This window comes from Tupaia chinensis, unplaced genomic scaffold (assembly GCF_000334495.1).
Source record: "Tupaia chinensis unplaced genomic scaffold, TupChi_1.0 Scaffold000058_1, whole genome shotgun sequence".
In the NCBI taxonomy this organism is placed as follows: domain Eukaryota; kingdom Metazoa; phylum Chordata; class Mammalia; order Scandentia; family Tupaiidae; genus Tupaia; species Tupaia belangeri.
The window spans coordinates 445,844-469,230 of record NW_006159516.1 but is presented as its reverse complement, the minus strand read 5'-3'; the positions used below and the strand labels follow the sequence as shown (position 1 = coordinate 469,230).

At 47.6% G+C, this 23,387-nt stretch overlaps 2 protein-coding genes across 2 annotated transcripts in view; both read left to right on the top strand.

Moving 5' to 3' along the window:
* Positions 1–333: 333 nt before the first annotated feature.
* On the top strand, positions 334–14,235 carry GABARAPL1 (GABA type A receptor associated protein like 1). Its single transcript, XM_006141561.3, has 4 exons — positions 334–713; positions 9,212–9,290; positions 10,730–10,848; positions 12,929–14,235. Exons 1-4 carry the CDS (start codon positions 624–626, stop codon positions 12,992–12,994), a joined length of 354 nt encoding a protein of 117 aa, XP_006141623.1. The 5' UTR covers positions 334–623; the 3' UTR covers positions 12,995–14,235.
* Positions 14,236–17,164: 2,929 nt separating this feature from the next.
* DDX11 (DEAD/H-box helicase 11) overlaps positions 17,165–23,387 on the top strand; it is a 41,420-nt gene continuing 35,197 nt past the window's right edge. Inside the window, 2 exon segments of the mRNA XM_027776591.1 lie at positions 17,165–17,295; positions 22,674–22,821. Coding sequence (XP_027632392.1) covers positions 22,678–22,821 — 144 coding nt within the window. The 5' untranslated portion in view covers positions 17,165–17,295; positions 22,674–22,677.

Here is a 23,387-nt window from a genome sequence, read left to right as displayed (position 1 = left end):
CAGGGCACAACGTAAGCACGGGACCTTTCCGCCGCAACTGGAGGGATCCCAGGAACACGGCCCCCTCTCCCCAAGACTTCAGACCCCAGCAGGCGGAAAAGGCAGGATTTTTGTCCTTTGTATTCGTTTGGGGGCCCAACTAAAAAACAGCAAAGGAGAGGGAAGGAGACCTTTTAAAATTGTGCGGGAGGTCTTAAACCATTCTCAGTGTTACAGTCACAATAAAATAACGAGCACAAAATTCTCACATCCCCAGTGGAATCTGTTCAGGTAAAGTTTAGCCAGAAAGACAATATACCGACAGAGACGACGTTTCTGTCTAGCCCCATCCCGCGGGGCGGGGCTCTGTGATGTCACCGTCCCCACGCTGCGCTGCTGTTTTTGTGTCCCCAGCTCCTGGAAAAGCCTCCGGGATCTCTCCACCTGGCCATCCCCTAGATCCAAGCCAGGGCACACCAGATCCTTCCGGAGCGTGTGGCCGAGCAGTGTCGCGAAGGGAGCTGACATTGCTGAAGCGACTCCTAACGAAGTGAAATTGGCAGAAGGCAGCCGGACGCGAGAGCCCAATCTTCAGCGAGCGAGGCCGGCCCCGCGCGGGGGTCACAGAAGCCCTGCGGTCCATCATGAAGTTCCAGTACAAGGAAGACCACCCCTTTGAGTATCGGAAAAAGGAAGGAGAAAAGATCCGGAAGAAATACCCGGACAGGGTCCCTGTGAGTGTAGTGGGAGCGGGGAGCAGGCGGGGAAGGGGCGCCGCGGGGCGCGGTGGCGTTGCGCTGGCTGCCCTGGGTTTGCACCCGAGGCTCCCGGGCAGCCAGGGCCTCGGCATTACTTAACCCTGGACGCCCTTCACTTTCCCGAGAGCCCGGGGACGTTCTGACTGCGGCCCTTTTGAAACCCCGGTCCCCAGGGCTGTGCCCACCTTTAGGGCCGACAGCCTCCTTGGAGCAGGGAGTGACTCAGCAAGTATGGAGCCCCCGTGTGGGTTCGGATGAGCACGAACAGAGCCGGTTTCTGCGGCAGCTGTTAGGCCATTGGGGGTGGGGGGGTAGGTCTGCTGCCTTTAAGAACGCAGGGAAGTCGCTATGGGAGCAGCAGATGCCATAAGGTTTGTCCCCATTGATTTCTGCCTAAGATGGTTCTCCTTTAACCGAGTTGATTCTGGCCTTCCGGTGCTTGGGTCTGGGAGGAAAAGCTTCAGAAGCAAGTAGATCCTATTCTTGTGTTCTCCCATAATTAGGGAGCTGGGGGTGGGGGGACGCCACGAGACAGGCCTGGTCCAGAAAACAAGGTCACGTTCTCTGCGCAGCAGCCGCTTGCCTCATCGTTCTTGGCTGGGGCGGCGAGTGCGTGGACCGCCCGCCCTCACTGCCCAGATCGTGATCAGGTGGTTTCCCGACACAGCAAGGCCTGGACGGAAGCCTTTTTCTCTGACTCGGACCCGGGTTTAGGTAGTTTAAGCTACTGCGGGCCTGTGAGCAGCAGCGGTGAAGATTAAGGTATCTTTCATCCGGGTTTTTCCGATTCCCCTCCCCCGCCCACTTGCCCCTTTTCTGTACTGAAGACTGCGCAGCCGAATTGGGAGGCCCAGAGCGACTGCCAAGCACGGCGGAGGGGACAGGAGCTGTTGGATTTGGAGACAACGAGTACAGACTTTATGGTTGTGCTCTTTATCTTCAGGCAGGGACGTTGGAATGAGTAATATATGTAACTTGAAGGTAAAATGATTGCAATTCTCTGATGAGTTCACTCGACCTGCAGGCGCTCTGGGATTCTCCAATTCATACTTAACTCGCGGTCTTTCAGCTACCAGAAGCGACCTGGGCCTCAGCTCAGCGATAGCACACCTTTGCACCCCTCTACCCCTTTTCCTGTAAGAAAGAGGCAACATTAGCGCACTTCTATTCCCAGAAATCACACACAAAGAGTTTCAGAATCCTTATCTAATAAAGGATCCCTTGGGACCAACAGTTGGCGTGATGGCTATGTGGCTGGACTCCCACGTAGCCGACTGCAGTTCAAGTCCCGGCTCGGTTCACGCTGGTCGCGTGCGTGTCCAAGATCCCGAGAGGAGGATGGAGGAGAAGGGACTGCTGCGTGGCCATCCCCCCTGGTGTGTGTGGGGGGGTGATTTCTCGCTTTCTGTCTCTGTCTCTCCGGTGAGCACATAGCAAAAACCTCTCAAAAAAAAGAATAAATAAAAATAATAAAGGATCCCTCACCTATTACTTCCTCGTCTCAGGACCTTGGGTGACTACTTTAAGTGTCCCTAATTCTGGTGATACCGCTCTCACTCACGAGTAGTAATATTTAAAATTGACAGCCTTTATTGACAGCTTAACATGTACTTGCCATGTTCAAAATACTCTTGTGCCCATTCATTCCCTTAATCCTCACACTGTTGTCACTGGCTGGACTCCCACGTAGCCGACTGCAGTTCAAGTCCCGGCTCGGTTCACGCTGGTCGCGTGCGTGTCCAAGATCCCGAGAGGAGGATGGAGGAGAAGGGACTGCTGCGTGGCCATCCCCCCTGGTGTGTGTGGGGGGGTGATTTCTCGCTTTCTGTCTCTGTCTCTCCGGTGAGCACATAGCAAAAACCTCTCAAAAAAAAGAATAAATAAAAATAATAAAGGATCCCTCACCTATTACTTCCTCGTCTCAGGACCTTGGGTGACTACTTTAAGTGTCCCTAATTCTGGTGATACCGCTCTCACTCACGAGTAGTAATATTTAAAATTGACAGCCTTTATTGACAGCTTAACATGTACTTGCCATGTTCAAAATACTCTTGTGCCCATTCATTCCCTTAATCCTCACACTGTTGTCACCCCCGCTGTGCAGATGAAGAATCTGAAGTATGGAGAAATGAAGTAACTGTGAGGTTTCACACTGAGGGCTGGGAGGACAGTCCAGCTCCCTCTGCTGGGCTGTAGAGCTGTGAGCCCCTTACCCCATGCCATGCTGCTCGTCAATTTCCAGCACACTCGCACGAGCCAGAATTAAGTGTGCGCAGTGTGCCTCACACCGTTGAGTGCTGGAAATAGATGAACTGTTGCTGTCCTCCAGATTTCACTAGATTGGTGCCAGGAAAATAACTACCATTTCAGAACCCACTAAAGTACGGGGCTCTATTCCAGCAGCTTTAGGTAAGTCACAAACTCTGAGATGTACCTATTTGTTAATCTAGGTAAAATTTCTGCAAATCTTCTGGAACCCAGCCTTTCCTATTTCAGTCACTGATCTTAGAATACCCAGAATATTTCAGTTAATCGTCTCTGTTCTTTTTCTGCTTATTGTTTAGGGTATGTTTTACTTTTACAATAATTTGTAAGCTGTTAAGACCACCACTCCAACTTCCTGGTTCCTCCAGTTATTTCATTTATTATTATTTTAGTTTTTCAAAATTATTTTATTTAACTTTATTTATTTATTGTAATTTGACCAGAAAGGGACAGAGAGAGAGAGAGGGAAAGTGAGAAAGCAAAGCCGCCAGGTCCGGGACTTGAACCACGGTCAGCCATGTGTGAGTCTGCCAGCCCCTTTCTAGTTATGTTTTAACCAGTGGTGAACCTCTCAGCTGCTGGCAAGGTGCTCAGCCTTTGACGGTCTTTGTAGTTGTGATGCAGGAAGAAGCACTAACTATTGTGTTGTCAGAAAAGTCAGGACACATTTTTTTTTTCTTTTTTTGGAGAGGTTTTTGCTATTGGGCGCGTGCACTCGCCAGACAGTCAGAGACAGAGAGATAGAAAGCGAGAAATCACCCCCCCAGGGGGGATGGCCATGCCTCAATCCCTTCTCCTCCATTCTCCTCTTGGGATCTTGGGCACGCACGCACACACGCCCGGCGTGAGTTTTAAGCCACCGGGTCCAGGACTCAAACCGTGGTCGACTACATGGGAGTTCAGCGACACAGCCATTATGTCAACTGCTGGTTCCCATAAGTGATTTCTAAGGTTCCTTCCAGCTTGCCTATTGGTGTTAAAGCTGTCGCATATCGTCTGTGATTGCTCGCATAGCCTGAGCTTAGATCCATCAGTATCTGCTGTCCGAAAGGAAAGGTGTGCATGTGACTCACCGGAGAGACTCTGGGATCTTGAAATGATCTTGAAGCTGCAACCTTAGTAGAACCACTGGGAACAGACTGGTTTTAAAATTTGTAAGCAGCCTTATGTAATATTAGCCACATTTCACAGGTGAGGAACTGAGACCCAAAGGAGCCGAGCATCTGGGCCAGGGCTGGCTTTTAGTGAAAAGCAGAGCTGGGATTCTACAAACCTAATTTCTAGTAAACCAAGGTTTTATGATTAGGCCTTCCCTGTGTTCCTCCCCAGGCCCCTCCCTGCTCTCCAGCTGTCCTACCGCAGTCTGCTTTCTGGCCCTCCCTCTGCCCCCTGCCTTGGTGGTTCCCATCCCTTATTGGTAGGTCCTGCAAGGTTTCTGAATTTCTGAAAAGTTGGTGCTAGGCCCCTTCATTTTTATGCCCTGGTTTACTTTGGTCTTATGATCTGTGCTGTGTCTGTATCCTCATCATTGGGCCTTCCCTGACCTCTAACTAAAAGTTTTTCTACTTTTTCCTTTTAATTTTTAACTCCCTTCTCTCTCTTACAGGTTTTTGTTTTTGTTTTGTTTTGAGAGATTTTTGCTATAGGGCACATGCGCTCAAAACAGCGACAGGAAATGAGAAATCACCCCCCGGGGTTGGGGTGGCCATACCACAATCCCTTCTCTTCCATTTTCCTCTCGGGATCTTGCATCCATGCAAACATGCCCAGTGTGAGTTTTAAGTCACCAGGTCCAGGACTTGAACCCCTGTCAACAATATGGGAGTCCAAAGACGGAAACATGTTGCCATCTGCTGGTCCTCTCTTATACAGCTTTTACTTTTAAATTTAGAAGTGTAATCATATCCTATTGGTCTTCCTAGCCAGGATTGTTTTTCTCTGTAAAAAAAAAAAAAGGAAAAAAAATTTAAATAATTTTGATCTCTTGGGACCAGTAGATGGCATAATAGTTATATCACTGGACTCCTGCTAGTCTACTCTGGTTCAAGTCCCAGACCACACCAGGCACATATGTGTGCATTCCCCAAACCCCAAGAGAATGGAGGAGAAGGGATTGTGGTGTGGTCACCACTTTTTGGGGGGTGATTTCTCACTTTTTTATCTGTCTCTCCAGTGAGCACACATGCCCTATAGCAGAAATCTCTCTTAAAAAAATAAATTAAAAATAAATAAATAAATAAATAATTTTGATGTCCCTTTATAAGCTTCCACCCCCTTCCTCCAAGCTAATTCTTATATATTCAGATAGTTCTTTATAATTTATGTAAAATTTTCATATAACATTTTATGTGTCATTCGACCTCGCCCCATCATTACTACTCAGACTTTGTAAAGATATATTGGGAACTTAACTTTCTTTTACTCGTTGCAATATTAAAACTCAGGGAATTGAAGTGGCCTGTTGGAGCTTACACACCTGTCGCTTCTCAGCCTTTTGGCTAGGATCAAGTGAAGCTTACACACCTAAGAGATACTTGTTCGGTGTTCATTTCTGCCTATGCACCGTAACTTTCTACACTTCCTAGATTGTCTATTATAGAATTGAGAGAGATTTTTTCCTATGGGGCATGTGCACTCGTCAGAGAGACAGTGAGAAATCACCCCCCGGGGAGGGGTGGTGGTCACACCGCAATCCCTTCTCTTGCATTCTCCTCTCAGGATTTTGGGCATGCGTGCACACGCACCCACCCAGTGTGAGTTTAAAGTCATCAGGTCTAGGACTTGAACTGCGGTTGAGTATGTGGGAGTCCAGTGACATACCATTATGTCATCTGCTGGTCCTATAGAAGGATTATATTTTTAAACTAAAAGTCTAAAACTCAAGGTTTTACAATAAATAGATATTTTATAAGTTTATGTGCATATAACATCTTTTAAAATTTACGTATTTTTATTTTTTTCTCTTTATTACAGAAATACGTGAACTGTTTTTAAAGAATGACTTAATTTAATTAATTATTATTATTTTTAATTTTTTATTTTTGGAAAGTTTTTTGCTATAGGGTGTGTGTGCTCACCAGAAAGACAGACAGAAAGCGAGAAATCACCCCCCGGGGGGATGGCCACTCCGCAATCTCTTCTCCATTCTCCTCTCGGGATGTTGGGCACACATGCACACGCGCCTGGCTTGAGTTTAAGCCGCCAGGTCTTGGACTCGAACCACAGTCAACTACATGGAAGTCCAGTGACATAGCCATTATGCCAACTGCTGATCCCTATTATTATTCGTTTTAATTTGCTATAGGGCACATGTGCTCACCAGACAGAAAGTGAGAAAGCAACCCGTCAGGTCCAAGATTAAAATCGCAGTCTGCCCTGTGGGAGTTCAAAGCCTTAATCACTTTGCCACCCACGGATTCCTGAAGACTTCTTTTTTTTGGGGGAGGGAGAGGTTTTGCGTTTGCCACAAAGTGAGAAATCACCCCCCAGGGGGTATGGCCATGCTGCAATCCCTTCTCCATTCTCCTCTTGGAATCTTAGGCATACACACATATGCACTTGGCTTGAGTTCAAGCCACCAAGTCTGGGACTTGAACCACAATCGACTACATGGGACTCCAGTGATGTTGCCATTACGCCATCTGCTGGTCTCATCCTGTAAACTATTTTTTAAGATTTTTTTGTGTGTGTTTGCTACAGGGCACGTGTGCTCACCAGAGAGAGACAGAGAGACGGACAGACAGGGAGGAAAAGTGAGAAATCACCTCCCAGAAAAGATAGCCATGTTGAGTCCTTTCTCCCCATTCTCTCGGGATTTTTGGCATGTACACACATGCCTAGTGTATTTTTCAAGACACTAGGTTCTGAACTTGAACCACTCAGTTGGACATATGTGATCCTGCCAACACCTAAGGTAATTTTTTTTTTTAAGTTTCTAAGTTTATGTATTCTTTTTTATTAAATGAATTATTTTATATAACTTTATATATTTATCTTTAAATTTGACCAGAGAGAGATAGAGTGAGAGAGCAAGAGAGAGGGAAAGTGAGAAACCAAGCTGCCAGGTCCAGGACTTGAACCACAGTAGGCCAAGTGGGAGTCCAGGGCCCTTAGCCACCACACCACCTGCGGCCCTCATAAGTTTATATATTCTGATAAAGAGACAAGGAGTGAGAGATCGGCATCCTTAATGAGGTCCCTACACCACGATCCACCCTCAGCCTCCGCTGGCCTTGATCACAGGCACAGATTTGTGTGTCTGACATGTAGAATGAGGCCCTGTGACACAAAATAGGGACATTTTTGTGAAGGTCCAATTGTGTTACCACCATGCCATCTCTCACCCCAAATATGCAATCTTTATAAATTTAAGTGTTGAGCTAGCAGGTGGCATGGTAGTTAAGGATGCTGGACTCCCACGTGGCTGACTGCAGTTTAAGTTTTGAACCTGGTAGTTTACTTTTTTTCTCTCTCACTCTCACTCTGTTCCTCTCTGATCAAATTAAAAATAAAGTTAAAATAATTCTTTAAAAAATAAATTTAAGCATTACAGAAATACTTAGTGTAGATTTTGAAAACCCCTTCAAATTCTAACCATCAATATTGACAAATGAGTTATTGTACCAACACTATATTAGAATAGCATTCATAAGAACTATTTTAGTACTTTTTTCATTTCATAGTCTTGATTATATTTTTGCAGTCATTTTTGAACATTTTAGAAAAGTATAAAATTTAGACCTAGGTGGTCAGGACTATCTGAGAAAATCTAGAGTGTCTCAATGCCCTAAGTCCATTCCAGAAAGCATGTTCTGAAGTATACTTTACAGGTACTTTGTAATTCCTTCAAATCAAGATTCTTTTTACTTCTTTGCTTTTTATTATGTGCCCAGTCCATCCTGTTGTATTTCAGCAATACAACTATAACCTCACCAAGAAAGCTTGTTTTCTTTATGTCTTTCTTTCTTTTCTTCTTTTTTTTTTGGGAGAAGTTTTTGCTATAGAGTGCGTCCACTTGCCAGAAAGAGAGAGACAGAGAGACAGAAAGCGAGAAATCACTTCCCAGAGGGGGTGGCTACGCTGCAATCCCTTCTCCTCCATTCTCCTCTTGGGATCTTGGGCATGCACGCACACACGCCTGGCGTGAGTTTAAGCCACCAGGTCCGGGACTCGCACTGTGGTTGACTACATGGAAATCCAGTAATGACAGACCACGCACGCCAGCCATTATGCCAACTGCTAGTCCCTCTTTCTTTTCTTTCTTTTTTTAGAGAGATTTTTGCTATGCACTTGCCAGACAGAGAGAGAAAGAGAAACAGTAAGTGAGAAATCCATCCTTGGGTGGAAAGGGGATGTCCACACCTTATCTTCCATTCTCCTCTTGGGATCTTGGGCACACATGCACATGGTGCTCAGCGTGAGTTTTAAGTTGACAGATCCGGGACTCGAAACATAGTCGTCTACATGGGAATCCAGCAATGTAACTTACACCATCTGCTGGTTCCGAAAGCTCATTTTCTTACATATTTTATAAAAGGTACAGAGATAAAAAAAATTGGACCAGCCCGTGGCATGGCAATTATGGCAGCTAGATCCCCACACAGCCAACCACATGGTTTGAGTCCTGGACCCAGTGTTTTTTTTTTTTTTTTTTTTGGAGAGGTTTTCGCTATAGGGCGTGTGTGCTCGCCAGACAGACAGAGACAGAGAGACAAAGCGAGAAATCACCCCCCAGGGGGGATGGCCATGTCACAATCCCTTCTCCTCCATTCTCCTCTCGGGATCTTGGGCATGCACGCACACGCACCTGTCATGAGTTTTAAGCCACTGGGTCCGGGACGTGAACTGCAGTCGACTACGTGGGAGTCCAGCGACATAGCCATTACGTTAACTGCTGGTTCCCATGTTTAACAATCGTTAATTCAAATGCAAAAGTTCAATATAAGCCATCTATAGGGCTTGGGATATGTTCTTAATTTTAAAAACAAGAATGGGGAAATGCAACAAGGTGATCTTTCCACTTTTCAAAAACGTTCAAGGGATAGATCATAATAGGGCCATAAGAGATCCATTTAACCAGACCCACTTTCTCCCCTACCAATAGTCTTAACACAGCTGTTTTTGTTTTCTAACAGGACAACTGTAGGATGTAGAAGGGAAAATGCTAAATTGGATTCCGTAGTTTTCATTTCCATTCTCTTCTCCTCTAGGTGATTGTGGAGAAGGCTCCCAAAGCCAGAGTGCCCGATCTGGACAAGAGGAAGTACCTAGTGCCCTCTGACCTCACGGGTAATTCTTTTCCCTCCCTTGTGCCTTCCTCCAGTGGCAAAGCATTTTCTTGGTCCTTATTATATGCATGACATTGTGAGGTTGAAAGTACAGAGGTGAAGGAAGTGAGAGGATTTCTCCAGAGAGTTTTGATTAAAAAAAACACAAATAGTTTCTCCTCTACAGTGTGTTTGAATTAGGCACAGAAAACCACAAAACATTTAAAGAGATCAGATGCCTATTACTTAAACCACTTCTAAAATTTAGCTTTGCTAATAAAATATCAATGTGTTTGAAAAGGAATACCAGTCTAGTTTTGTAGGAGGAACACATCTGATAAATTCTCCATTAAATACTTTGTCTCCTCAAGTGAACGTTTTTTTTTTTTTTCATACGTTTTGTAGACTACCTGGAAGTATAAAGAAAATATTCAGACTTTATTTGAATTGTAAATAAAATACTCACTGCACCCAGGCTGTACTGGAAAGATTTATAATTATTTGCTCCCGAGTTAATAGATTGGAATGTCAGCCTTCTAGAAAACTTTCAGAATTCTCAGGAAAAAGTAAAGCATTACATTCCACTCCTTGCTGCAACCCTGGGGTGAGTGACCCTGCTATTACAGAGCTCACTAGACATGTTTGTGTCTTCGATTGTCTCCAGCTGGGGGTAGGGATAGCAGGGTACTTCAAGTCAGGTGTAGACAGTGGTGAGACTTTGTTTTTTTTTTTTTTTTTTTGGGGAGGAGTTTTTGCTTTACGGGCGTGGCGCTGGCCAGACAGACTGAGAGAGACAGAGAGATAGAAAGTGAGAGATCACCCCCCAGGGGGGTTGGCCACGCTGCAATCCCTTCTCCATTCTCCTCTCGGGATCTTGGGCATGCACGCACATGCACCCGGCGTGAGTTTTTAAGCCACCGGGTCCGGGACTTGAACCGCGGTTGACTACGTGGGAGTCCAGCAACATAGCCATTATGCTAACTGCTGGTCCCGACAGTGGTGAGACTCTTGATCTGCACATATGTAGTATTCCCTCAAAGTACTCCTCAGGCTTTGTGTGGATATACTAAAATTAGGTCAGAAATTGAGTAAGGGAGAAAGGATGAGTAAACCACTTTGGCACGTCAGGGTCTATGCAGGCCTCTTTGTTGTTTCAATTGTCAGAAGGCACATGTTCTCATCAGAGAGGGAGAGAAAGCATCTCCCAGTGCGGCAGGATCACACTGCAGACCTTTCTCTATTTCTCCATCCCGTTGAGAGTTTTGGCCTATATTTTACAAGTCACCGACGCTGAGATTTGAACTGCATTGTTTCTAAAGTTCTAGAAATAAGAGCTCTGCTCATGTGGTATACAGACCTGGTACCATGAGAGGAACAGATAGAATTTTTTCCTGGAACCTACACTTCTACTAATCCTTGCTCCCTTCTCTTCCCTTTCTTTTTCCTTCTTCCTTCATCCAGTTGGCCAGTTCTACTTCTTAATCCGGAAGAGGATCCACCTGAGACCTGAGGACGCCTTATTCTTCTTTGTCAACAACACTATCCCTCCCACGAGTGCTACCATGGGCCAGCTGTATGAGGTAACGTTCGTTGTCACGGCAGTACCCAGTAGGCCGACAGTCTAGCTCCAGTGTGTATTGATAACACACCCTGGAAGTGGGGCAGAAGGTGTTATTCATCAGGATCCTCTTACATATGGCAGTGTAAGGCTCCTGGGAGATTAGATAACCACTTGCCCTTTAGGGACTGAGCACTCTGCTAGATTTAATCCTTTTACAATCTCTTCTCAGTCTCACTTGGCTATCCTGTTTTAATGCCAGATCCTCTGTATTAAGGTAGCAAAAAGTGGTTCCTGGTAGCAGAAGTTCCAAAGTGTTTATCCATCTGGGTTCCAGTCACTTGTGGGTAATGGGTGATTTGTAAGTGGACTATGCATTCAGGTCCTGGCTCATTTTATTTCCATTTTGCAACAGATTGGGGAAACAAATAATACTAAAGCTCGCCTCTTCTAACTCTGCAAGTTCTCTCCAGAGACTTGAAGTTTTGGCTTAAGACAATCACATAGACCTAAATGAGGAAAGCGTTTCTTCTCAGATGAAAAGTAAAACCAAAGCACATTTCTCATTGTTTGGGCATAGAGTCAGATAAAATGAAATTTTAAATTAAGACAAAGTCTTTGAATTTGATTCATTAAAAAACATTTTTTAAATCTAACCTTATTTATTTTTATTTGGCCAGAGAGAATGAGAGAGAGAAGGAAAGTGAGAAAGCAAGCCGCCAGGTCTGGGACTCGAATTGTGGTCAGCCAGGTGGGAGTCCAGGGCCCTAAACCCCTGTGCCACCTGCCAGCCTCATGATTCATTTATCTTTTTTTTTTTTTTTTTGGAGAGGTTTTCGCTATAGGGCGTGTGTGCTTGCCAGATAGACAGAGACAGAGAGACAGAAAGTGAGAAATCACCCCCCAGGGGGGATGGTCACGCCGCAATCCCTTCTCCTCCATTCTCCTCTCAGGATCTTGGGCACGCACGCACACGCGCCCAGCGTGAGTTTTAAGCCACCGGGTCTGGGACGCGAACCGCGGTCGACTACGTGGGAATCCAGCGACATAGCCATTACACTAACTGCTGGTTCCCATGATTCATTTATCTTAGTAGGTAAATTCAGGGGGAGAATAACTTACATGATTTTATTTGGTCTAATTGAGAAACTGTCAAAATATAATGTGAGAGAATTATATTAATAACTTTATCATACTATAAATATGACCCAAGTTATTCCTGGGGTCAGCAGGTGGTCTGGAGGTTAAGGTAGCTAGTTCCCACATAGCTAACAGTACCATTTGAGTCCTGGACACGGTGTATGTGCATGTGTGCCCAAAATCCCAAGAAGAAAATGGAGGAGACAGGATTATGATGTGGCCATTGCCCCAGGGGTGATTTCTCGCTTTCCTTCCCTCTCTCGCTTGTGGACCCTATAGCAAAAACTAAAAAATAGGGACCTGGGACCAGCAGTTAGCATAATGGCTATGTCGCTGGACTCCCACGTAGTCTCCCACGGTTTGAGTCCCGGATCCGGCGGCTTAAACTCACGCCAGGCGGGTGTGTGTTCATGCCCAAGATCCTGAGAGGAGAATGGAAGAGAAGGGATTATGGCATGGCCATCCCCCCTGGGGGATGATTTCTCGCTTTCTGTCTCTGTCTCTCTGTCTGTCTGGCGAGCGCATGTGCCCTATAGCAAAAACCTCTCTAAAAAAAAAAAAAAGAAAAATAGAGGACTATATGTGTATTATTCCTTAAAGGATTTCACACAAAATGCTATTCTCTCGCTGTGCCCCATTAATAAATTACATACGTTTTTCGCAACCTCTAACCTAGCTTTTATTCCTTAGCATACAGTTCCTATTAGCAGGTCTTCCAGTATACCTACTTAGCCATGTTCCCTGCGCTAGAATGAGCTGTTTAAGGGTAAGGATTCATATCCCTGACACTTTGTATATGTTCTTCAAAAAGGTATAATTGCAGCCCTCTGTGCCTATTTATTTTTTCCTTGGGGACTAATGATTCCTTCCGTGCCTTTTTTATAAGGTTGTGTGAGGCTCAGCTTCCCAGAGCCAACGAATGTGAACTTGTTTTTAAACTGTCGTCTCCCGTCTTTTCCTAGGACAACCACGAGGAGGACTATTTTCTGTATGTGGCCTACAGTGATGAGAGTGTCTATGGGAAGTGAGTGGTGGAGCCCAGCAGACGGGAGCACCTGGACTTGGGGGTAGGGGAGGGCTGTGTGTGGGACTTGGGGTAAGCGAGGAGGAGACCGAAGGCGAAGACATCTGGAAACATTACATCGCACACACCGTCATCATCTTTTCATACGCTCAACTGATATTTCTTGCTGCTTCCTCGGCCTAGGGAGAAACGCGACGGGACATAGCTGTTGGACTGGCTTTGATGGAAGAATGGGGATAACAGAATTTCATAGCATTACTGGGAATTCATTTTTGTGCTGTGTCATAGAAGGTGGGCAAGTTGGAGCCAGAGATGATTGAAGTCCAGCAGCAAACTCCCTGCTCTCCCTTCTCTTTGGGCAGAGATTCTACTTTTTGACATTTGCACAAGACAGGTAGGGGAAGGGGACAAGATGTGTTTTAGGACTTATGCTAGTGGACCATTCTGGGGACCAAAAGAGATGCACTATAACTGAAGCCATGTGGTCCCCGATCTGCCCTATCTCCATTCCACCCCCATCCCAGGCGCAAACTCGCACGCACACGCCACAGGTACCGTCCCAGTGGTGGCGGTCGACATTGCCATTTAGATGCAGCTCTCTTACCTTTGGAAGCTAGGACGCAGGCACGAAGGTGGTCACGGTGACAAAGATAGTTTTTGATAGGATTAAACTGGAGCCGGCTGAGTGTTGAGCATCTCTGTCTAACCTGCTCTCTCTGGCATCCCTTATCCCACACCTACCTTGGCATTTCACGAGCCTCAGGCATTCTCAATTGCAGGGTAGAACCGCTCCTCCGACATTTCCCATGCACAGGGACAGAGATGTCTTACATGTGGAAGGGGCAGGAATGAGGTAAGACCAAAGTCTCCACCTGCCACTCACCCAGACTCTTGCCCCCTTGCTGCCATCCCCTCCGTCTCACATGCACAGGAAGACTAAGTGGTGGCCAGCTGCTCCCTCCTCTGGTTTTCATCCACCGCAGCTGCTAGTTAGCAAAGTTTGGAGGAACGCCTTTTAATGAATCATGGGGAGTTTATTGATTTATTTTCACTTTAGGGGTTCTGTGGGGTGGGGGTGGGTAGGAGGACTTGCACTCAGACATGACATTTCAATTCATCTCACTAATGAGAAGGGCCTTCCGGTTGGAAGAAATCTGTGTGTCAGCGCTGTCAGCTGAGGGTTCTCGTGTAATGAAATCAGTGCTGTGAGGACAAGGAAATAAATTGCGTACCTTAAAACCCAGAGTTCAGCAGCGCTACCTTTATTCAGCTGTATTGGAGTAGACAGCCTGTGGATACCTGGAACAGTAAAGTTGGCCGGGGGGGTGGCGGTGGGATGGCTGTTGACAAGGAATGTGCACGAGACCAGAAGTGCACCTGTTTACACAGCTCCGTGCCAGCCAGGAGCTGTTGTGCAAGAGTGAATGTGGGCGGGGCAGTGTGGCTGGTGTGTCAGTCACTTGTGCAGGATTTTCTTCACAGATGGTGCATTGTCACCGCTTTGTGTGTGTCTCAAAGCTGAAGTGGAAGATTGCCTCCTAGTGTGAGACTCCCACATGGACCAACCATGGTTCAAGTCCTGGACCTGGTGGCCTCAAAATCATGTCAGGCAAACGTGCGTGCATGCCCAAGGTACCAGGAGGAGAATGCAGAAGGGATTGTGGCAGGGCCATCCCCCCTGGGGAGTGATATCTCACTGTCTCTTTGGTGATTTGTATGCACCCTAAGGCAAAAACCTCTAGGAAAAAAAACTTTATATCGGGGACCAGCGGGTGGCATGGTGGTTAAGGCGCTGGACACTCCCACATGGCCGACCATGGTTTGAGTCTCGGTCTTGTGGCTTCCTTTCTCACTTTCCCTCTGTGTCTATCTCTGGTCAAATTAAAATAAATGAATGAATAAATAAAATTAATGAATGCATAAATAAAATTAAATAATTTAACAACTTTATAAAGTTTTTTTTCTTGTTCAAAGTAGAGATTTTTTGCTTTAGAGTGTGTGCGCTCACTGGAGAGATGGAGAGAGACAGAAAGTGAGAAATCATCCCCTCGGGTCCAGGACTTGAACCATGGTTGACTGTGGGAGTCCAGCAACGTAACCATTACACCATCTGCTGGTCCCCAAGTTTATTTTTTCCTTGAAAAAGAGAGAGATTGGCACCAACAGTGTCCCCCTGCATGATCCTCCTCACCCCAGCCAGCCCTGGTCATGGGCATATGGACATACCCCTGGTGTATAGAGAGGCTTGGGATGTGTACTGAGGACTCTCACAGGGGTCTGGTTGTGTTACTGCTGCTTTACCATCTAGTCCCTGATCTCTATTATTATAAGTGAGAAAACAGGCTCAGAGGGCTCAAGGTCACTCCATTAGTTAATGGGAGTGGGAATCTGAGTCCAGGCAGTCTGACCTGACTATAGCATGTACTTAAAGTTAGCAAGAAGTAATAAGAACAGGAAACAAGTATATTTAAAAGATGATGTGGGCCAATATGCAGTGTGGTATGTAAGACACTGGATCCCCTGTGGCTGACTGGTTGCAGTTCAGACCTGGTGGCTTGAAAAACACTGAGAGCTCATGTGTGTGCATGTCCAAAATTCTGAGGTGGAATGGAGGAGAAGGGATTGCAGTATGGCCATCCCCCCAGGGGGTGATTTCACTTTCCCTCTTTTTCTCTGGTGACCACACACCCCTTATAGCAAAAAATAAAAAGTAACCAGAAGTATACTGTTGTATTATAGAAAGCCTGTTTATGTATTTACAGAAAAAAATGTTCTCCCCTCCCCAACTTAAATTTATTTATTTTTAATGAGAGTGAAAGACAAGTAACCCCAACAGAACCCCATGCTTCAATCCCCTAGTCTTCCCAGCCGTGTGTGCACAGCATGGACAGGATGACAGGAACTGAACCTGGAATCTCACTGATAACATTGCTTCAGCAGCATGTTGCCCCTGCACCACTGAGTCAGCCCTTTTCCTTAAGTGCTGATAGGTGTTCGTTAAACTCTTGAGGGGGGGCAGCAGGTGGCAGGTGGATAAGGCGCTAGACTCCCTCATGGTCGGCCAGGTTTGAGTCTGTACCTGGCCGCTTGAAAAGCATGCCAGGAGCATGCGCGTGCGTGCCCAAAATCCCAAGAGAAGGGATTGGTGCTTGGCCATCTCCGCTGGGGTGGCTTCTCCGGCCGGCATTCCCTCCCCCGCCCCTCTGGTGAAATTAAAAATAAGTAAATAAAGTTAAGCAAAATAATTCTTTAGAAAACAAAAACTAAGACTAAAAATTTGTTCAGGAATTTTGTGGGACACATTCCGAGATCCCGAGGGGTCCTTGCTGTCTACATTTACCTTCATCGGTGTTGGAAGGTGAAACTGGCCTTGGAATCACCCTTTGTAAACTCCCACCTCTGAGCGATCCGCACACCTTGTAACCTTAGCTCTTCTTACCAGCCTGCAAGTCTCAGCACTCCCCCGACATTCCCTGACCCGGTGGGGAGCCATGTATTCCGGGAGCACTTAGCCCAAAACTCCCAGACATCACCTCATAGCTATGCTTGCAGAAAAGCAAGAGCGGGAAGGCCATCTGGTCCAGTCCCCCATTGAAAGTGCATAAACCTATCCAGGAAGATGAAGGTGATGTGTTTCGTTCGTCCAATCCTGAGTGCCAGGGCTGGCGTTCGTCTCCTTCGTCTCTGCAGGGTCACGCCGGGCGGAGTAGGAACAATTCCATACATACATCTGTCACCTGATGAGTGTCCACGGCCAAGCACAGCCCGCTGCAGTGGTCGGGCTGCATTGGCCGCGGTGGAGGGAACAAAACTGAGGTCGGGACACTCTTAGGCCTGACAAGGGCCAGGACTAGTATACAGGTTTCCTCGTTCTAGGATTCGGCATCTAGACCATCCACAAATGTCAAGTCGAACGCTTCTTTTATACGGCGCTGATTGGCAGGTGGCCAATGGACTTCCCTGTAGCTGGCCAGGAGATAGAGGCGGGTGGGCTGCTAGTCCAGAGTTTGCGGCCAAGAGTCCGGCTCAGCCTCGGCTGATGGGTTCAGTCCTAGCACAGCGTTTCTGAACCTGGACATCAGCCAGCAGCCGCGGAGCATGCTCCATAGCGCCGAGAGGGCTAACCACGCCCCGCCGGTTGCGAGCCTGAGCGCGCATGCGCAGTGTGGGTGTGGGCGTGGCAGCGCATTCGCGCCTCCAGAGGCTGGCGTAGGGCCGTCGGGGCGGCTATTTCAAATTCAGTGGCATCCCGACCCGATCCGTGGTCTGGTGGGCCTTTGCGAAGCGGTCTTGCTGGCGCAGAGGGTGAGCTTGGTGCGGCGAGGTGACAGAGCTAAGGACTAGGGGCAGCGAGACCGGGAAGGGCAGATCCGGTGGAAGCGCAAATGAGGGGGCTGTGCGCTCGTGGGACCTCCCCTCTGCTAGCGGGCGGGGCAGGCCGGGAGCCGGAGGCTGCCTGGGAACCGGTGGGGCGGGGCCGTCGCGTGACTGACGGGGGAGGAGCCAATGCTTTGGGAAAGGGCCGGCCAGTGACAGCGCTGAGACCGCCGAGGGTCGCTAACACGTGTTGGGGCGTAAGTTTGGTCTGAAAGAGCTCAGCGCTTTCAGTACAATTTGTAGTGGTTACTACATTGAGCGTGTGCACCTGTTAGACACCTGCAGAGGCCCAGAGATACTTCAGCAAGGATATCAACAAATTAGGATCCCAAACCAGGCAATTTGGCCTCAGAACTCATGCTTTTCCCTCCGGCCCCTTTAGGGTGGTAACCAAGGCGGACTGAGTTCAGTAAGGAGGTGGACCAGGACGATTGCACTCGACGGAAGTGCCGTCAGAGGAGAAGTAAATACTGCACGCTGTGGCCTTCCCAGGATGGAGGTGGAAGGGGTAGCGGTCACCCCCACGGGCTGGGAGCATTGTAGTTGCAGCAGAGGCTGCCCTGGGGTCGCAGCAGTTGCAGAGACACTTCTCTTAGCTGGGTGTTTTCTAGGTGTGTGAGGCTAAAGCCTTTTAGAAGCGCAATAACAGTGGTAAAGTACTTAGTTGCCTTGGTCTTCTGGGTAAAACACCAACGCGGGCTTAGACAATGGATATTTATCGTTTTTTCTTTTTTTTAGAGAGATTTTTGCTCTAGGGCGTGTACACTCGCTGGAGAAATAGAAACAGAAAACTAGATGTCACTCCCATAGGGGAGATAGCCACACTGCAATCCCTTCTCCATTCTCTCCGGATTTGGGGTGCACACAGACACACACCCGACCTGAGTTTTAAGCCGCTGGGTCCAGGACTTGAACCGTGGTCGACTATGTGGAAGTCCAGCAACATAACCATTATGCCACCTAATGGTCCCCGTTTATTTTCCCATGCTCTTGGAGTCCGGGAAGCCCCAAATCAGTGTGCAGCAGATTTGATTTCTGGTGAGGGCCCTTTCTGCCTGTGGAGGCCACTTTGTCACTGTGCCCTCACCTGGTGGAGAGAGAGAGCTCTCCTTGTGAAGCTACTAGTCCTTTGGGATTAGGATTTCCTAATGACTCTCTTAACCTTGACTGCCTCCTAAATGTCTTATTTCCAAGGACAGTTACACTGGGGATGAGGCCTTGAACTTGAGGAGGAGCTATATGGGGAGCTATCAGTAGCCATATGCGGGGGGCATGGCTGGCCATATAGGGCGGGGTATAGGGGGTGCTTAGGTGCCCATATAGGGGAACTGTGGGAGGGTCGTATGGAGGGGTTGTAGAGGGACGTTGAGTCCATACCGATAGCTTATACTGAGTATAAGCCCTGACAATTGAGGACTGAAGAAAGAGACTACTTCTCAAAATAATCTGCACCTGAAGCGCTTTCACACCCCTCACCTGGCTTCATGAGTGGCAGGTTTGCGTGCTGGTGCATCTTAGCACTGGTCAGGGATTCTAGGGAGAACTGGTGAGGTCTTAATTGTCCTCCACTAGCCAACCCGGAGAGGTCCGAAAGTCACCAACTGTCCTTGATAGCGCTTCGCGCGTCTCTTATTCTAGGTCTGCCCAGACCCGTCTAACTGTGCTGCTTCTGGAAAAATGAGGTCTGTTACTGCCACTCAGGGCAGTGAGGTGATGACCGCTTCGTTCTGGGTTTGCTCTCCCTCGAGAGTTCAGTGACTAGCTATTTACCCTCCTTACCCCTGTGGGGGAAGGGTGATGAATTACAGAGCTCATGGCTGGGGTTGCGGGTCCAAATCCTGAGTTTGGTCCATTGTTCAGTCTGCTGAGTGACCTTTTCCTGGGTCTCAGTTTCTTCATCTATAAATTAGAGCTAATAAAAACGCTGCCCACATAGTCTTGTTTATAAAAGCAGTTTGGAACCATTAAAGGACTGGGCCTTGGACGAGGTGTTCAAGCCACGGGACCTCCTCTCCCCGTGCCTCTGAGGAACAAACACCCACAGCCCGTGGCCAGCGGCCGCGCATTCCTCCATTGCAGTTTACTGGATGCCGGGAGGTACAGAGCACCCAGTTCTGGATCCTGGGCGCAGGGGAGAATGAGGTAGACTAGGAGCCTCTTCTCATAGCCTGTGCTCTAGTTAGGAGAACAGGAAATAGAGAATGTGCAGATAGTGCTAGAGCCATGAAATAGGTAAATCCAGTAACTTCTAGGCAAAAGGGTCACTTCACTGGGAGAGGTATAGGGATAGCTTTCGGTAGCTGTATAGGGGGATGCTTAGGTGCCCATATGGGGGAGCTAAACCTCTCCCTATATGGCCAGCCATGGCTCCCCCTGCATGGGTACCTATAGCTCCCCATATAGCTCCTCAAGTTCAAGAAGGCCTCATCCTTGGTGTGAAAAGAAGGTTACTGAAACAATGTCCTGTGGTTTCTATAGGTTAGCAGGGGGCTGTGGAGTGTTTAATGCATACAAAGTGCTCAGAATTTGCTAGGGACCTTTCCTTTATCCTTAAAGGCCCAGCTGTGGTGGTGCAGGTGGTGGGGCCCCACTGTGTGATACTGGAACTACAGGAAGGTCTCTGGGTCAGATTCTGGGTTGACCTGAATGTGATCCCAGCTAGCTGGAAGGATGGGGGTGGTCATCCTTGGTATGAGGTTACCTGTCAAGGTACCAGTCTGTCTTTTTCTTTGGAAAGAAACAAAGTAGACTTTAAAAGAAGTTGTAGGGCCAGAAGGTGGTATAGTGGTTTAGGCGCTGGTCTCCCACATGGCTGACTATGGTTTGAGTCCTGGATCCAACAGCTTGAAAATCATGCTGGTGTGTACGCATGTGTGCCCAAAATCCTAGGAGCAGAATGGATTTGTATTGGGCCAGCAGGTGGTGAGGAGGTTAAGGAGGCTGGATGCTGCATAGCCAGCTCTGCAGTTCAAGTCCCGGAACTGGCTTGACAATCATGCCAGATGGGCTTGCATGTGTGCCTAAAATTCTGAGAGGAGAATGGAGAGGGGATTGCAGTGTGGCCATCCTCTCTTGGGGGTGATAGCACACTTTCCCTCTCACTATATCTCTCCAGTGAGTGCACATGCTCTGCGGCAGAAACTTTTAAAAAGAAAATGGTTGTATTTATTTCTTTTACATGTGAGGGAGAGTGAACATCAGGTACCTTTGGCAGTCTTCAACTAGCTAGGATTGCAGGTATGCATGAGTCCATGTGAGTGGGTCCAGCATGTTCCAGTCAGCCCCAATCCAAACCCAGCCCCGCACAAGGCTCCCATGTTGCACAGCAGCGCCACCTCTTACCCCTGCAGCTGGGACTCCTTTATGTGTCAGCATTTGGATTATACCTCCCTCTCCGCATAGTCCTACTAGCTGTGAGGCCCCTTCTTACAGGAACCCCCATCTCTGTAGTTTTAATGGCCTCTGAACTGGAACTAGAAGAACATCTTAGCACCTACAGATGGGTTGACACTGCGCTTGGTCTTTTTTATTTTTGGAGAGGTTTATGCTATAGGGTGCATGCACTCTCCAGAAAGACAGAGACAAAGAGACAGAAAGTAAGAAATCACCCCCTAGGGGGATGGCCACGCCACAATCACTTCTCTTCCATTCTCCTCTTGGGATCTTGGGCATGCACGCACATGCGCCTGGCGTGAGTTTAAGCGACCAGGTCTGGGACTCAAACCACAGTTGACTATGTGGGAGTCCAGTGACAAAGCCATTTTGTCAACTGCTAGTCCCGCGCTTGGTCTTATTGAGGCCAGTGCAGCGGAGATGGGACTTAGATTTATTATAGTAATCAAATGGCTCTTAGGCTCATTGTTATTCTTTTTTTAAATGTCTTTTTTTCAAACAAAATTTTTAGACTCATTATTATTTGTACTTAGAAGAGATAAACCTGCCAAATAACTTGGAGAAGTGACCTCCAAACAGAGGCGTGGGAACCGGGAGGGAAGAGTCGGCCGTCTGAGTAGTGAAGGGGCAAAGAAAGTGAAAAATAAGCACGGAGCTGAGACTTTGTTCTTGGACGTTGACCTGGTGGGGAGGAGAAATGCTAAGGTCTGGGTGTTGGGGAGCTTTCCCATGAGAGCACAGTGGCTGTAGATAGAGTTCTGCCAGCCTGGAGCCAAATGGGAAGCACATCTTTTTTTATTTTTTATTTTTTATTTTTTTGCTGTAGGGCATGTACACTTGCCAGAGAAGGACGGCGAGAGGGAAAGTGAGGAATCACCCTTGGGGGGGTGGTCATGACATAGTTCTTTCTCTCAGGACATACATGCAACCCAGTGTGATTTTCAAAGCACCAGGTCCTGGACTTGAACCATAGTTAGCCACGTGGGAATCCAGCACCTTACTACACCACCTGCTGGCCTCGGATAGTGCTTATTTCTTGAGGCCAGAAAAATGACGAGGCAGCTCTGGTTTGTACTGGAGACAGAGGCTAGAGTGAAGCAAACTGCAGAGATCTGTGAAATACACATGCGTGTGAACATGTGCCCTGCACTCAGCTGTGATCGGCATTCTCGCCCGTGTGCTGTGACTTTGCGGGTCTTCACGACAGGAGACACGAGCAGCTTGGGTGTGGAAAGTTTCTGTCGCGGGGACAGGAGAACTCCCCACCAGGCCTGAGAGGCAGCAGCCTTGATCCTGGGCACACGTGTAACAGAAGAAAGCCGAGCCTTTTGCAGAGGCTTTAGAAAGGTACCCAAGGGCAGCGGGCTGGCAGGGAGATTGGGTTTATGGGTTTTTCTAGACTACATTTTGCAGTAGGTTTTTTTTTTTCTTTTTTTGCTATAGGGTGCATGTGCTCTCCAGAGAGAGACAAATACAGATAAAGAGAGGAAAAGTAAGAAATTACCCCCCAAAGGGGAAGGCAGTGCTGCAATTCCATCTTTGTTCTCCTCTGGGGCTTTTGGACATGCCACATGCACGAGCCCAGTGTATTTTTTAAGCTGCCGGTTCCGGGTCTCAATCTGCAAAATTGGCCATGTGGAGTCCAGCACCTCAGCCACTGTGCCACCTGCTGGCCCTACTGTAGCTATTTCTGATCTTATTGCTAGATGGGATTGAGATTCTGGTCCGGCCTCCTGTGGATTTGCAAAAGAGAGGCTGTGGTCTCTGCTTCCAAAATTAAACGAAAACGCTTCAACCTGAGGAGAAATTCTGTAATGAGAATGGGAATTGGTTCTTGGGTCTCTTTCTAGATTTCAAGCCACCTCTCCTGGCTCATGAGAGAGCTCCCAGACGGATTTATTTTTTTCTCCTAGGACCATGGCTAATAACACGCAGGAGGCTGGTGGCATCCACTTCCCTTTTCCCTTCACTCCCTACTCCATCCAGAAAGACTTCATGGCAACGCTGTACCAGGTGTTGGAGGCTGGCAAGATTGGGATATTTGAGAGTCCAACTGGCACTGTGAGTATGAACGGCGAGAGACCACTAGGGGCAGCCTCACTTGCTTTTACCATTTCCCTGTGCAGAGTGGTTCCTGGTCTGAGGTTGAGCAAAGTACACTTGGTCTCTGTCTCTGAGTAGCAGTCTCTTCTCTGTTTGGTTGTGAAGTATGGCCCCAGGGTCTGAGAAAACCTAGACTCCAGGCCAGGGAACCTGAAGGCCAGTGGGAGCCATGGCCCCCATTGTGCTGAAACTTCCCAGGTTTTTCGGGGCATGTGACTGCTTTGATGTCAAGAAGCATAGGGGTTACTTCGACTTTTTCACAAATTCAACATACTGTTTTAGTCCCCCAAAACTATTGGGTTGTCAGAAAAGTCATGACATATTTTTCTATGCAAAAATGCATCGTAACTTTTGTCACAACTCAGTAGGTTACTGAGTGATGGAGGGATCCAGTCAAGGGCCTCTAAATTTTTCCTTCCTGACTGAGAAGGAGGGGGGGACTTATTAAAAGTTGACCATCAAAGGTAAGAAGGGCTGTAGTAAGTGGTCCCAGCTTCTCCTGTACTTTTTTTTTTTTTGCTATA

Bases quoted from the DNA above. Each gene is read 5' to 3' on its own strand.
- GABARAPL1 (XM_006141561.3), top strand. From the start codon at position 624: ATGAAGTTCCAGTACAAGGAAGACCACCCCTTTGAGTATCGGAAAAAG. The intron at 714-9,211 runs GTGAGTGTAGTG...CTTCTCCTCTAG, and splicing joins AATACCCGGACAGGGTCCCT to GTGATTGTGGAGAAGGCTCC. The intron at 9,291-10,729 runs GTAATTCTTTTC...TCCTTCATCCAG, and splicing joins AGTGCCCTCTGACCTCACGG to TTGGCCAGTTCTACTTCTTA.